This window comes from Trachurus trachurus, assembly GCF_905171665.1.
Source record: "Trachurus trachurus genome assembly, chromosome: 8".
NCBI lineage: Eukaryota > Metazoa > Chordata > Actinopteri > Carangiformes > Carangidae > Trachurus > Trachurus trachurus.
In genome coordinates, this window is record NC_139905.1 from 18,196,716 (window position 1) to 18,211,060 (window position 14,345).

Below are 14,345 nucleotides of genomic sequence, written 5' to 3' on the forward strand. Positions count from 1 at the left end.
TGCAGTTGTCATGGAAACGCCGGGGTTGGCGCACTGGAAGAGAGCGAGAGAGAGAAGGAGGAGAAGGAGGGGAGGGAGGAGAGGAGAGGAGAGGGGAGGGCAGTTTGTTTTGTTATTGAAGGTCACGTGGCCAGGTGAAGCTCCGCCCCCCTCCCCCCGTTACCACCGATTCAACCGTCTCCTGCTCCTGCTCCGGTCAGTTACTACAAAATGGCTGCAGAGGCTCCGCCGCAGACGAGAACCCGCTGAACGCTTCATGGTAGGATTTTTATTCATATGCTGCTTGTTTTTTTTTTAGTCCGTCTCCACGCGTAGCAGCACCGACGTGTTTACACCGTGTGGCTTCACAGTGTTGGGGGAAAAATATGCGAGGTTTAACAGTTGAACCGTGGCAGCTGAGCTGGGGGAGGGAGGGAGGGAAAATATTTGTTTGACATCAGTGTTGTCTTCGCTACCGGAGAGAGAGAGAGAGAGCTTCACCGCGATTTGTTTTCGCTCGTGCCGCTGGTTTCCTCCTGACCTTAGCGCGGATTTTGTAGGTTTTCCTTCCAGTCCTTTTTCCGTGCTAAGTTGAACTAGTAGTAGGAACCAACCAACCGGCTGCTGCTGCTGCTGCTGCACCGTTTAGACGAGTCAAGGGCACCCTGTGCTGAGCCGAGCCGAGCCGAGCCGAGCTGTGCTGTCGTGGTTGCTCGGTTGGTAGAGTCTAGCAGAGGTCGGTTGGACGCTTTTTTGCTGTTGCACTGGTTTACATGGATGTTTTTGCAGCTCAGTCTCTCACACACTTTGTGTTTGTGTGTTTGTGCTCCGTGCTGCTGCTGCTGCTGCTGCACAGGCAGAGCTGCCGTACCTAACATGCAATCACCTGACTGGCTATAAAGGCATTAGCAAGCCGAGTTTAGCCACTGCAAACAGCTGCTTTTACAGATGCATTTGTCGCCCATGCATTTCCATCCATCCATTCACTTCTTATGCAATCACCTATTAAAAAAACTAGCACTATGAAAAACTGTTGGCCCAAAGGAACTGATTTATTTTATGCAGACATGCACAAATACTGCTGATTAGACTGTTATCTTGACACAATCTGGAGGTGCTCTGCTTAATATTTGATCAGCTGCTGCTGGAGATGTAACCTGTCACAGGAAGGCTGGAGCTGTGTAAACCTTGACATATAATGCATCATTTGTAGCTTCCTGTGCCACCCCGGAGACAGCCATGATTTTCCTGCTCCCGCTGCTGCAGCTTGACATCCTGCAATGACACACACGCACGCACGCACACACACACACACACACACACACACGCACACACACACTCTTCATGGAGAGGGCAGTGTGTGTGTGTGGACGGGGGAATGCCAGCACCCTGATGCATGTAGAGGGCAGGCTGACGTAAGCTTTGAGGCCCGCTGGTTTTACTGATGTGTTGGAGTCCCTAATTTGGGTTTGGGCCTGGCAAGGGATGAAGTGGCGGTATAGGGGAGGGGGGGTGGGGGTCTTTTCTGTCCCTGCCGGGTCAGGGGGCCCCAGTCAGCACCCAAAGCCTCTGAAAAAGGCAGTGTGTATTCACAGAGAGGCGCCAAAGGGGGCTTGATAACAAAAACAGGCCACTAAATACTGTGATTACTATACAGCTTAGGTCATAGCCCCTTTTTTCACTTTAAAACTCTCGATGGGCTTTTACTTAGCGCTGGACTAGAGGCCTGAGGGGCATTTTGCCAGATTGTGTCATTTGGTTTGGCGGTTGGTTGTTTGGTGTCAGTGATCAGATGCTTAGCTGGAGTCCTCAGTGGAAATGATGAGCTTGCATTCTCTGAAAAACAGTTTATCTCTGTCAATGAAATAAGTTTTTGTTTAAATGTTAAAAAAAAAAAGTTGCAAACTCTCTTTATCCTGCTACTGTTTTTTTATTTCTTTGTATGAAGTGGGTAGATTTTTGTACAGATTAGCCTACCTGTTGGTGTGCGTATCATTTTCAATAGTGAGCATATTTTCTACAAGGACTTATGAGACTATAGTATTTGTTTCAGTTAAGAAAGTTATTTAAAGTACTGTTTGATTGCCTTTTATAGAAATGAAACGTAATGTGAGCTCTGTCGTACGCTCAGCATTTACTCCACAGAAGCTTGATTTTTCTCATTTTATGGAGACAAATGTGGAAATAGTGAGAAAGCAATGCGATTGGATTTTAATAAGGTATTTGTGAGAGATGTTGTTTCATCTCATGGGCTAATAAATTGTCAATCAGGCTTGTTATAGTCTTCCTATTACTTTTGGGGCAGGCAGCTGACGCTGGGGACTGGAGGCAGCAGCAGCACTATTGGAGTATGGCCATACAAGTTATTTTAGGGTCTGTTCAGAGCACCAGCAGTGCAGCATACGTTTCTTTTTTTCCTTGTCGTTAGCCTGGGTCAGAAAGCATTAACATGACGACACTGAGAATAGCTTCAAGTACTTAAGAGACTGCAATCCTCTTTGCAGAGCACAAGGACTTTGTCAGTGCTTACCCAGCAGTTTTAAAACCTTCATACAATTCGAGAGGTAGCGGTGACCGCCTGGTCTTCTGCTTTTGTTTTGAAGCAGTTTATTTATCTGTGCTGCATGTTTTCGGTGGTGCATTAAAAAAAACAAACACAGCTTATCGGTGTATATCGTATCGGATATTTTTCAGAGCTCGTATAAAAACAGTGTTGCTCAGAGGTGCAGTTGCGCAGATGAGAGGTGGTGGTGGTGGTGGTGGGGGGGTCTGCACATTCTGCCATAGCTGTGGCGGCTGCTGCTGTGGTTGCAAGCAAACGTTCTCCCAAGGGCTCGTCGTGCTCTTGTTTGGCTTGAAGCGATGGCATTCCTGGCTCTGTGCCCAGCGACTGCCGTCTAGCACCCCTTCCCCCATCTCTCTCTCTCTCTCTCTCTTTCTCTCTCTCTCTCTCACACGCACACACATACACAGACACACAAACCAACCCCATCAATCGTAGCCCCCTCATCTTCAGTGCTACAGTGTGGGGTACATTTATATGCCCACAGCAGTAACAGTGGCTGTGGCGGTTCGTCTTCTCCTCCCTCTCCATCCCCGCTCCGTTTTTAACCACCTTTACACCTGCTTTTATTATTCTGTCCTCGCCCTCACCCCGCAATCCGACAGTTTTTCCTTTTTTCTCTTTGCCTTCCCCTTTGTCAGCAGAGTGAGCGTCTGGTTTTAAGAGGGACACCGAGCTCTAATCCTGTTGTTCTGACAGGAGGGTGTAATTCCACAACACAGCTGAGCTCATTGGCCTGCGTCCTTCGTATCGACACTCACCGACCGTGCTTCCCCGCTACAAACGGCTGCTTACGATGTAGCTCGGCCCCCAACTACAAGTAAACGTTGAATTAAAAAAAGCATTGGGGTAGTCCGCTCGGTGTGATTTCATTTATTTATAGAATAGACTCTGTGTTGTCATTATTAATGTACTAATTTACATTTGAAAGAAGAGGCCTTTGAAAGTGGATTTATTTCAAAACATCATCTGTAATGTATGGAGGATTAAAGCCGTGTGCTCTGCCATTATATCACCGGAGGTATAGCAGCATCCAAGTTGGCGGGAGGCACCACTTCTGCATCCTCACAATCAGTCAGTGCGCAGTCCAAAGGACACACATCTGTCCAAGCCAGGCAGATGTTTGGAAATGAAACGGCAGTTCTCACTGAAAGAGACTCTCTCTGTCCTGCTCAGGGAGCAAATGTTTCTTAAACTAAAATCATTTTGACGGCGCTTTGCTCGGCACTCGCTGTCCTCATCCGGGTTGGAGGCCGACAGCAGCTCACATTAACTGGAGCATCTCCCTTATCCTCTGATCCTTCATAACACAGACCCAGTGATTCCTTTGAAAGGAGCAGCACCCGCTATATTTAGACTGGCAGCTGCAGCAGCAGGTTCCAGATCAGCCTGTTAGAGGTACAAAATAAGTGTTTATGATGAGAATTAGTGGATGGATGTTTTTGTGTCAAAGAAAATTCCAACAGCCAAATCACAAGACCACAATTTTGGACTACAGCCTATTAGCCCTTATTCATACCTGCTCTTTTGACCCAGTGCCGCAAGATTGGCCTAGTTCCCTTTACAGCTCCTGCAAACGTTAGAGGGGAACTACGCAAGATTGTTGCCTTAATTAAACAGCTTCTCAGTAATTGTGACGGTTAAATGACTTGTTACGGGGAGAATGGAGGCTCTCTGCCTTCCACCGAGCGTCTCTCGGCTGAAAACCATCAGCACCCCCAACCTGGTGTCCCAGCTCTCGTCTTGCGAGAAATATGGATGGCACTACGACATAAACACAGTACGATATGAAATATGCACTCCGAAACCATAGAGGGAGCTCCGTAGAGAGAAAAGCAACCAACACAGCCAAAAAACGACTGGACTTGTTCCCTAGTTCCCCTTTAAAGACGTCTGCTGAGCCAGTCAGCGGGCCGAGTGTGCAAGTAAATGATTGTCTAAAAATAATACACCTAATTTGTTATTGTTGATTCTTAAAATGCTTTTAATTCTCCCTAACAAGTTTACGTCAAAATAGATGAATCATGAAGTGATTTATTTAACACCAACATTATTAGCCCACTCATATCTTGTTTTTTTCTTACTTGTTTGTTTGTTTGATTTAATTTATTCAGCACAGCCATAATCTGAAACAGGATTTGCTCTTATTTGCACAGAGTGGCACAGGTTTCCTCTGCAGAAAGGCAACACTCGCCCTGCTCTGCTTTGTACGCTGGTCCTCTAGCTCTAATTTGATTCCTCACTTACTGGACTGTGTAGCAGTCTCCACATGGGATGGCTGTGTTAAAGCGGATTTAAAGAAATACTTTTCAGTTTGATGTTTGAGGAGAACGGGAGGCTTCCCCACGGTCACCCTGTGTCACTTGTTTTCTAGCCACACAGTGTCAGAGCAGAGGTCACCGTGACTTCTCAGTCATGGTGGTTGCCAACTTTACAAAGCATGGCTGCATACTTTGAGATGATCACATTGGAAAATCGATGTTTTCAAAAGTGAAACCCGTCAAAGCAGCACTCTGTAATTTATCACCTACAGTCGGCCCCGCTGTTTTCAGTCATAAAGAAAACACGAGTGACTCACTGTATCCAAGTTTGAAACTATGTACTTGTATTAATCATCTTGAATTAGGCCTACTCACAGCTCACACACAGATGAACATTGTTGATAAAGATGCCTTGTGCAATAGAAAACGCTGTCTTTTTGTCAAGATTTCCAGATATTCCAGACGTGCTGTATGCTTGAAATAATCCAAGACCCCCACCTTTTTATTGACATGTGGCACCGGCTCAGAAGGACTGTATAACTCACTGAAATGAGATGATTGACCTTGATGTGTTTAGATGGTAACTCAGTAATTTCTTTGTTTTGTGCTTATTATTTGTTATGAAGGTATTTCAAAATCCCCCGAATCGCAGCAATCAGTTGATCAATTGGCCAATTATTGAATTGCATCAGTCATTTTTAGCTGAAATGCATGTATCAAGACAAAACAAAACAAGACATTTGACGATATCAACAACGACTGGGAAAATCTGAGAAAATGTTAATAGTGTTTGACTGGCCTTTGATCGACCTAACAATTAACTGATTCATCACAAAAATGCTTTGTAAATGTGTCAATAATGATAAGAATCCTGAGTCGTACATCAAGTGTTAGCTCAACTGAATTATCTAATCACCATTGTTGTTTTTTGTTTTGTTTTTAAGTTTTTACGAATGTTACGTCACACTTTTGGTTGACATTCAACATCCATGTCACATCGAAGCGGTCGGGAAAGGGAAGACGAACAACACACTCTTTCCAGTTGACTTCTCTTGAGCCCGACCAAGAACTGGCTTCGTTGTCGTACTGGAAGCTGGGATTTGTTCTTCAGCTTGTGACTCTTGTCCAAGTTCGTTTTCCTCCTCCATTATCAAACCTCCGCAAATGAACTGATTTCAGCGCATTGCTTAAGGGCGCTGTCTGTCTCCACCTGACTGCTCGCCAGGGCCTTTAGGGAACGCTTGTTGCCAGGCAATGGCACACACACACACCGCTGTCGCCTGCAGCAGCACAGGCTCGTCAGGAGTTAAAAGGCTGATGGCTGATGTACAATCTCACATTTAAGGTTCAGAGAAATTGATTCCATTATGTGTTTTTCCAACCCAGTCAGTCCTCAGAAACCTAGTCACTATCTTTTATTTATTTGTTTGGTTTTTCTGTGTAGAGGACTGGGATAGATGCAGACGAGCTCTGAGCTGGATGCACTTGCATATGAAACAATGGAGCTTTGTCGGGTGGTTTTTCAGCTTTAGTGTGTGTGTGTGTGTTTGTCAGCTGTGAACATCTTTCCTCTCTGGAGTGAACCGGGTGCTGAAGGTTCAGTAGGTTTTAGAGAGAGTGTCAACAGATGAAAGGTGGACATAAAGGCAACTACAACTCACCCTGAATACTAACATGTATGTTTTAGTCTGTGGTCTGCCCCCACCTAAGTTGTGTTGAAGTCTGTTGCTCTGGCTGGGTGTGACTAAGACTAAAGAATGGGGGCCCCATCTCATTGGTCCCCACTATACTAGACCTGCAAGGCCTCCTTAATGGTTTCCAGAACCAAGCCTACCACTAAGACCACCAAACGAAAGCACACACACACACAGACACACACGGTTTAAAACATCACAGTTTGTCAAGAAATATGCAGCTTAGGAGTGAAGTGCAAAACAAACCCACATTCTCCTGTCTGGTGCTTGTATTGTTACTGCTTGTGATTCTGTGTTACAGTAGTAGGCTAACACAGATTTTACCTTGGAGAATTACAACTAAATGAATGTAAATAGGCAGCAGGTGTTCACCTGCTGAGGTGAAGTTTCTTACTCATGAGCTGCTGTTTGGTTTTACAACCATGTCCATCTCTCTCTGTATTTCAGCTGTGAGAAGAAGCCAAACACACAAGAAGAGAACCATTTGATGGAAGATAAGAAAAAGAAGAAGCAAGAAGAGAAGAAAAAGAAAGAAGCCGCACAAAAAAAGGTAATAGCACAATCTCACTAATAGGGCTGTCAGTTTTTAGAAAAATGAGGTTCGAACGAATATTGAATGACCCGTAATTCGTTCGGATATATTCGAATATTACAACGCCCCCCCACCCCAACCCCCCCCCACCCGGGCGCACGCCGCCGTCGCCGCAGCACACACAGTCGCGGTGTTTTATTTTGAAAATTGACCGGATACTCTCGTTGTTTCATGTTTGACTTCCTGCCCAGCTTGACACGTTTGCTCGCGGCTCTCACACAAAATAGACCAGACGCTGCACGGCGCGAGCCGGCCGCGGAGGTGCACGCCGCGACACCACACCAGCGGTTAATATGGGCACAGAAAGTAAACTGGCTCAGTTTCTCGGCTCTTCGCGGCCCTTCCGCGTCCGGTGGACGTTCCGCGGCGCTATGCAGGCACTGGGCACTGCAGCCAAAGACGGTAAATAGAGTATCTTTGCTGCAGCCTGCATATCGAGCAGGTCATTAATGCTCGAATACGAACTTTTCCCCCCACATTCGAACGAATATTCGAATGTCGAATAAAAAGTGACAGCCCTACTCACTAATCTTTCAGCTTTAATTACGTATTCTCGCTGTTTTACTGTTTTACTGAACCGACAGGTAAGATAGTTTGAGCTCCGTTTCACTGCTAATTCATATTTAGCCAACATCCCCCAGCAATGAAGAGAAACACCACCAAGGCAAAATTTCCACTTCCTTTTTTCTTGGCCAATCACAGAGCAGGCTGCTGTGTGTGAACTCTTTGCACTATTTTAAAAGTTAGGTGGTGCACAACCAAGCGTGGCACTCGGTGCGCCCAGGTGTCTTCTCTGCAGTTATATCACACTGATCACATGTCTACTGAGCGCATGTGTGTTTCCCACAGGAGACATTAACAAGGACTTCATGTAGTTGTTGTCCCCGTCACTACGCTGCAGCTCAACTCTTCCTCTGCACTGCTGTGTCTGTTTTCAGTGTTAACTCAACAGGTTAACCTGCCACTCTCGTGCTACGTATGTAGCCTGTAACCTTGAGCCTTTTTGCAAGCGCTGACAGAAGTATGTATTGTATGTTATGAGAGGCGCAGTTAGCACTATCTATTTTACTCTCTCTCCGATGAACCCTTTCACCCCTGTGAGCAGTAGGAATGAAAATGAACCTTATTCAACAGATGAGCAAAAGCAGCCCCTGAACATTTTGTTCCAGTCGCCCCGGCTGGTTGTGCAGGTGCTGAGCCAGCTAATGCGACTCAGACATTGAAGACGCCTTCACATTGAGGCCCACAATTTTCACTTATATATGGAAGTTATGGCATTTTTCTTCACTTTATGTAATAATATTCTATTGCTAATTTATTTTTTCTCCTTTTTCAGGTCACAGAACAGATAACCAAAGGTGAGTTGTGGCTCCTTGTATTCATTGTTACATTTAATGTATGTTGTAGGCTAACACTTAAAAAAAAGACTGATCTAAACACCAATTTTATAGAAATCAGTAGGGCCCGACCGATATGGATTTTTTGGGGCCGATGCCGATTACGATTATTAGGGGGAAAAAAACCCGATAACCGATTAATCGGCCGATTATTATTTTTTTTTTTATTAAGTTTTAAAATTGTATTACTATAATAATATATCTATATATATTATATAATATATAAATTAGGGCTGCCTGGTCGACCAAAAAATCATTAGCCGACTAAAATTTCATTGGTCGATTGGTTGCATGAAAAAAAAAAAAACATTTGAAGCCCTGTCTTGTCAAAATGAAGTCAAAATCAATATGGGCTTTTATTTTGAAGGGCCAAATACAGGAAGTCATGACACGTGATACTTTTTTGTTGTTGTTTTTTTTACACGGCACGGCGTCTCTCTCTCCCTCTATCTCTCTCTTTTCAATCAAAAGCGATCAGCGGTTGCTGCCGTGCCCGGCACCGTGTCAAAGCGCTCACCGGCGGTCAGTCTCACAGCAGTGTCACGGAGCAGAGACATGATAGTCCCCGCTGCAGTCAGAGTCCCGCACCGCTCCACGCCGCGGACCCCCCCACCCCACCCGTCACACAGCCTCAGCTCAGTCACTCCCTCCCTCATCTACTGTGTTGATGGGTGATAAATGAGCATACTGCTGTGCCGGTATATAACGGTAAAACCCGACCCCGACCGGCTTGTTGAATCTCGGACCCAACACGGCCGGAGACGAGCATTAATTAATTAATTCACAACCCGACCGCGGTAAAAAAAAAAAAAAAAAAAAAAAAAGGGAAACAGAAAGCCAGTGGCAACACTGGTTTTGAGACAGATCAGTCACTCTGCTGTGTGCTGTGACTGAGGTGGTAGTGGATGGAGTTTGTCATGAGGTCGGCGCCGGTGCGGGGGAATCTTTTCAAAGTAAAACCAAGTTTTATTCCCTGCATTTTATTCCTGAAAATATCGGCGACAATCGCCGAGTTTTGGCCGATTACCGATTAGTTTCAAACGGGCTATAATCGGCCGATTTAATCGGCTCGCCGATAAATCGGTCGGGCCCTAGAAATCAGGCTTGTAAGGGTAAATCATCTATTGTTTAATAGGCTACATGTTGTGCACATACTATAACACAAGGTTTATGTGCTGGGGATTACAAACTTTGTCATGAGTTTGTGTCACAATGTAAGAGCGGCTGATTTTAATGTGTGTGTTATTTTGCGTATCATCTAAATCAGATGGATAAAACAGGAGGCTAATGTAGGAATCTTTTTTGTTTGCCACTGCGACTCAACATGCCTCTTGCTTACTGCTGTGCAATTCGTATATGAAGAATATAAACATCCTTAACTGAGAACATTAGCAGCAGCCAGGTGGTCCGTGCTACCTGAGCCAAAATGGAGGCCAGGTGCCCCATACAGGACTAATAAGGAGCGTGGGGATGTTGCAGCTGCTCCTAGGGCCTCCCTGTGGGCTCCTCAGGCATAGGAGGGTCGAGGTGAGGAGGAGAAAACGGCTGAATAACCACCCAACAAACATGAGAGAGAGAGAGAGGTGAATATGGCTGAGGAAAAGGTGACTTCTGTAGGAAAGAGGGCGCTTGAACTCCAGACTTCCTCTCTTTGCCAGTACACTTAAGAGCCAGAGAGGCAGTGGTGGACAGTAAGTCAGCCCTGCAGCAGGTCTCCTTGAACAGAGCAGGCAGACAGGAGACAGACTTGACGTCTTACAAGCGACAAACGGGGGAAGACTGTGATTAGAGCTTCTGGTAGATGCCGGCAGATTGGCCGTACTGCAATTATAATGGCAGCAAGCGAACAGACGCCTAATTACAAATGAGTATCTCTGTCGTTGCGCCCGTAGCTGTGCTCAGACAAATGTGTTTGTCATTTTCCTAAGTAATTCTGCTATAATCAGTAAAAAGGGAGTAAGTTGACTTCGTGCGGCTGCATAAAAGTGTGAACTCTGTCGTCAAGGGTCAACGCCTTGACCTCCCACTCTCTCTCTCCCTCTGAAAGAAGAGTTAATGAGACTGTACTGTCACAGCGATGCCCCCTCCTACCCCTTACTCTTCTTGTCTGAGTCACCCTCAGCCCTTCACAGTTTGCTGCACTAATGAATGTGATCTGGGTTAGCTGTGTTAGTATTCTCTTTGTCTCATATCTACTTTGTGTTGTTTCGCTGCATCTGCAAATTGACCTATATACTTTGCTTTTTTCCCCCCCATCTTCAAACCAGGCTGCGATTTGCGCAATTATTCTCTTGGCTGCTGCTCATAAGAGCGATGTGCCATGACCTCAATTTACTGTGATCTTCACTCCCGTTAAATGTCAGATTTGACTTTCGAGCACACTGTACATATCTGTGTACTCCACAGTGCCCGTATCCATCGTCTCCGACCGCGCGTGCAGATGTCCGTTCCGTCTGTCTTCAACAAAAGACACTGATAGCGGAGGGTTAGGGCTGCAGGATTTCTTTGACTTTTGAATATGTTGATTTTAATTGAAAACCTGCTACAGGGTAGGAGGATCTCTAATAGAGCATCGTATTAATGTTTTACTGTGATATGCGATGGTTATTTCACACAAATGACTAAAGACTATTCATTCAATCGCCATAAAAAAGACCATAAAAAAAAACGCCTTTTTTTTTTTTAGGAAAATTAGCGTTTAATTGACTTATCAACTAAGAGAGACAGATAGTGTGTGATACTAATGTAGGGTACACTGGGAACTAATTAGGAGAACAGGGCTATCAGGCTGAATAAACAGGCATCCATACACAGGAGATCTCCAGGAGGATCCCCAGCACCATAGTAACGCTACACCACCTCCTGTCTGGTCTAGCAGAGAGGCCCACTCTGGGACCAGCAGGAGGAAGGAGCAGAGGGAAAAGGTGCGCTTTGAGAAAAAGAGTTGGGCATCAACTGCTGTGGTTACATTTGTGCAAAGGTGGCTGCTTAAATGGCGTGACTTAGGTTGATTTTAAGAGAGCTAGAAAAAGGCAAGTGAGAGCAAAAAGAAACAGACGGAGCCATGTGAAACTGTGAGAATGCACTCTAGTTTCCTGTTTGCCGGCACAGCTGAGGGGGCCCTTTGTAGGATATTTCTACTGGCTCGTTCCTGTGACACACACTCGCACTCACTCACTCTCTCTCTCTCACACACTCTCCCAGTCCCCTGATGTGACTGGCAAACATCAGCAACATACGAACACCGCGCGCCTCGACAAACACACAAATATAGTTCTACCTTACTCCTCACAAATACGACATTGGGCCCTCCGCCCCACTGGCCGACCCTGACAGCACTGTGAATTTCATCAGCAAATGCAGCACATTCACCTCCGGATACCAGAATACCTATGAGAGTGCTTTCACAACTAGTCTTGTTTTTATATACTCGAGCCGTGGCGTGTTAGTGCCGTTTGTTTGGGCTGTTGTCAAAGCCGTACATTGAACTCTGGCGCAAACCAAACATCTGAGCCGAGACCACCTTAAAAGAAGGGGTCTCAGCCGACTTCCATGTGAATTCTGGTTGCGGTTCGTTTGTGGTTTGAAAGCAAAAGGGAGCAGCCGCAGGATTTTATAGTGGTAGATATATGATTTAGAGTGATGTGATTTCAAAAAAAACCTCAGCTACCGTTAAATCACTGCTATTAATAAAATGCAGATGAAGGACTATTTGGGAAGTTTTTCATAAACTATATGCATAGGTGACGGTATGCAAATCTTTGGGCAACCACTGCGACTCGTATTCAGGATAAATCATGACTTATCAGGAGTTAACTTAACTGAATTCAATTTTGTAGAAATATATACTGTATGGTTTATGGATGTTGGTGTTGAACAATTCTGACATTGAGCTAATTTCACTACCTTAATGAATCTTTGTTGTAGAGGAGATGCTCTCTGTCACCACTATGTTGCAGTACAAGTCAACATCACAGCCTGTATCTGTGTGTGTTGGACAAGTTGTAACTTTGCAGCCTTGAATAGTCAGTTCCTGTGTAGCGCCACTGACCAACCCTCCTCAGGAAAGTACCACATTACAGAGGCATGAGGCAGCAGCCCCTTCACAGCTACTGTGCCACAGCCGAGGCCGTCTGCCATCAACAAATTGTACTCAAATTAATGTCTAAGGGTTAATGAGCTATGTTAATGCTGTGCATTTTTATCCCCATCAAAGACGGGGGGGGGGGGGGGGGGGGGGGGGGGGGGGGGGCAACGTACATACACGGCGAGACACACATTTACATAGTGCAATAAAAGATAACATTATTATAAAGTAGTGTCAAGGCAGTAATTTCATAACAGATTAATTTGCGGTTTCACATTGCCTTAATTACGGCCAGCGCTTTGTGTTGGAGAGTCATAAATTGTGATGCGATCAGAGGGGAATTTTATACCGGTGCGGCTCTTGTCGTCGTCGCCGCCTCCTTCACACGTCTCATCCCAAGGAGCGCGGTGATTAACTACATTTTAAAGAGCAACAGCGGTAACGGCTCGATTGTGCCGTTGTGGAGTGTTGTACTATAAATTATGCATATGAGCCTATTGTCAGTAAATATTTGTCACTTCAGTATTTTAAATCATCCTTGAGACTGCCGGCCTGGTCTTTTCAGGGTAGAGTTTCTGCTGTGTGAGCTGGTAATGGCAGGGAGAAGTCGAGTTGTTAACATGTCAGAAGAATTATTTTTTGCAGAAAAATGCAACCTTGAAACTGATAAGTCTGACTGAAAGAAAAATCTGAACCCATTAAGGAATCTTGTACAATGAAATTAGATGTTTGTGTTATTTCTCCCATTTAAAAAAAACCCTGCAGCCCGTCTCTGTTTGAGGCTATTATTGTGGTTTGCAGCTTTTTTCAGCGACCCGTGTCAGCCCAGCGGGCACCGCACAGGTGAGGAGGACAGGACGTCCCACTCTCTTTCACACATCACTTCCTCTAAATCATAACAGAGAGTGGAATCTGGTCTGGCTGCAGCTGTTGGCACAAAAGGCCAGAGACACGATGAGTCCAGGGAAGCTGTCCGTGTCCTCCGTCTGTCTGTCTGTCCTCTGAAAGCAGCTTTGACTGCAACATCTCTCCAGGTTGATAATAGTTCTGTTCGGAAACACTTTTTAGAGGAAGAGTGATTGTTGCCAGCGAGAATAACGGATGTTGACGTACAAAGTGGTTTTAAATAGCATTTTTGAGTGTTGCATGTGATGGCGCAACGCAGGGTTTTCCCTTTTAACTACGGAGTCATGTTTTTTTTTTCACTTCTAATTAAGCCTTTTAATCTTCCCTTATGAGGTGTGCTGCTCACATCTTAAAGCCCACAGGAGGAAAGGGATGGAGAACCCTGAAGACACGCTTCCCTTCCTTACTCACGAGACGTCGGCACTCAGACATCCGATAAGAATCTAGTCATTTTCACGTTTCCGTTTTTTATTTCAGCCGGAGTCGTGTTCTCTGACAGTTTGGCAGCAACTCAAGCTATGTGATACACTTGAAACGGAGTGAGATGGCCTGCATCCTAGAGAATTTAAAAACATTTGATACACGTTGGTGAAAGGGCTATTATCACCTCACTGCTTTAGAAAAAAAGATTCATTTTGTGTCGGTTTATGGATTTGGATTCAGTGTGTGTAACCCGATCTGAAACTTCCAGATTCCCCCGAGATTTAATTTCTTTGTTCAGCTTGATCGTGTCATAGTGTTTGCGTCTTTGTGTTCAGTTCATCTTCAGGGATCCCATTCTGTTCCACAATAAAACCACGTCTATCAAGCCAGAAACCATGTGCGTTGGTTTGGCAGCACTGGAGGCCAAGCAAGTATCCACCGGA

At 45.2% G+C, this 14,345-nt stretch overlaps 1 protein-coding gene across 1 annotated transcript in view; it reads left to right on the forward strand.

Moving 5' to 3' along the window:
* The first annotated feature begins 225 nt into the window (after positions 1–225).
* tnrc6c1 (trinucleotide repeat containing adaptor 6C1) overlaps positions 226–14,345 on the forward strand; it is a 46,006-nt gene continuing 31,886 nt past the window's right edge. Inside the window, exons 1-3 of the mRNA XM_083977688.1 lie at positions 226–259; positions 6,945–7,047; positions 8,426–8,447. Coding sequence (XP_083833814.1) covers positions 6,985–7,047; positions 8,426–8,447 — 85 coding nt within the window. The 5' untranslated portion in view covers positions 226–259; positions 6,945–6,984. The remainder of the gene's footprint in view (positions 260–6,944; positions 7,048–8,425; positions 8,448–14,345) is intronic.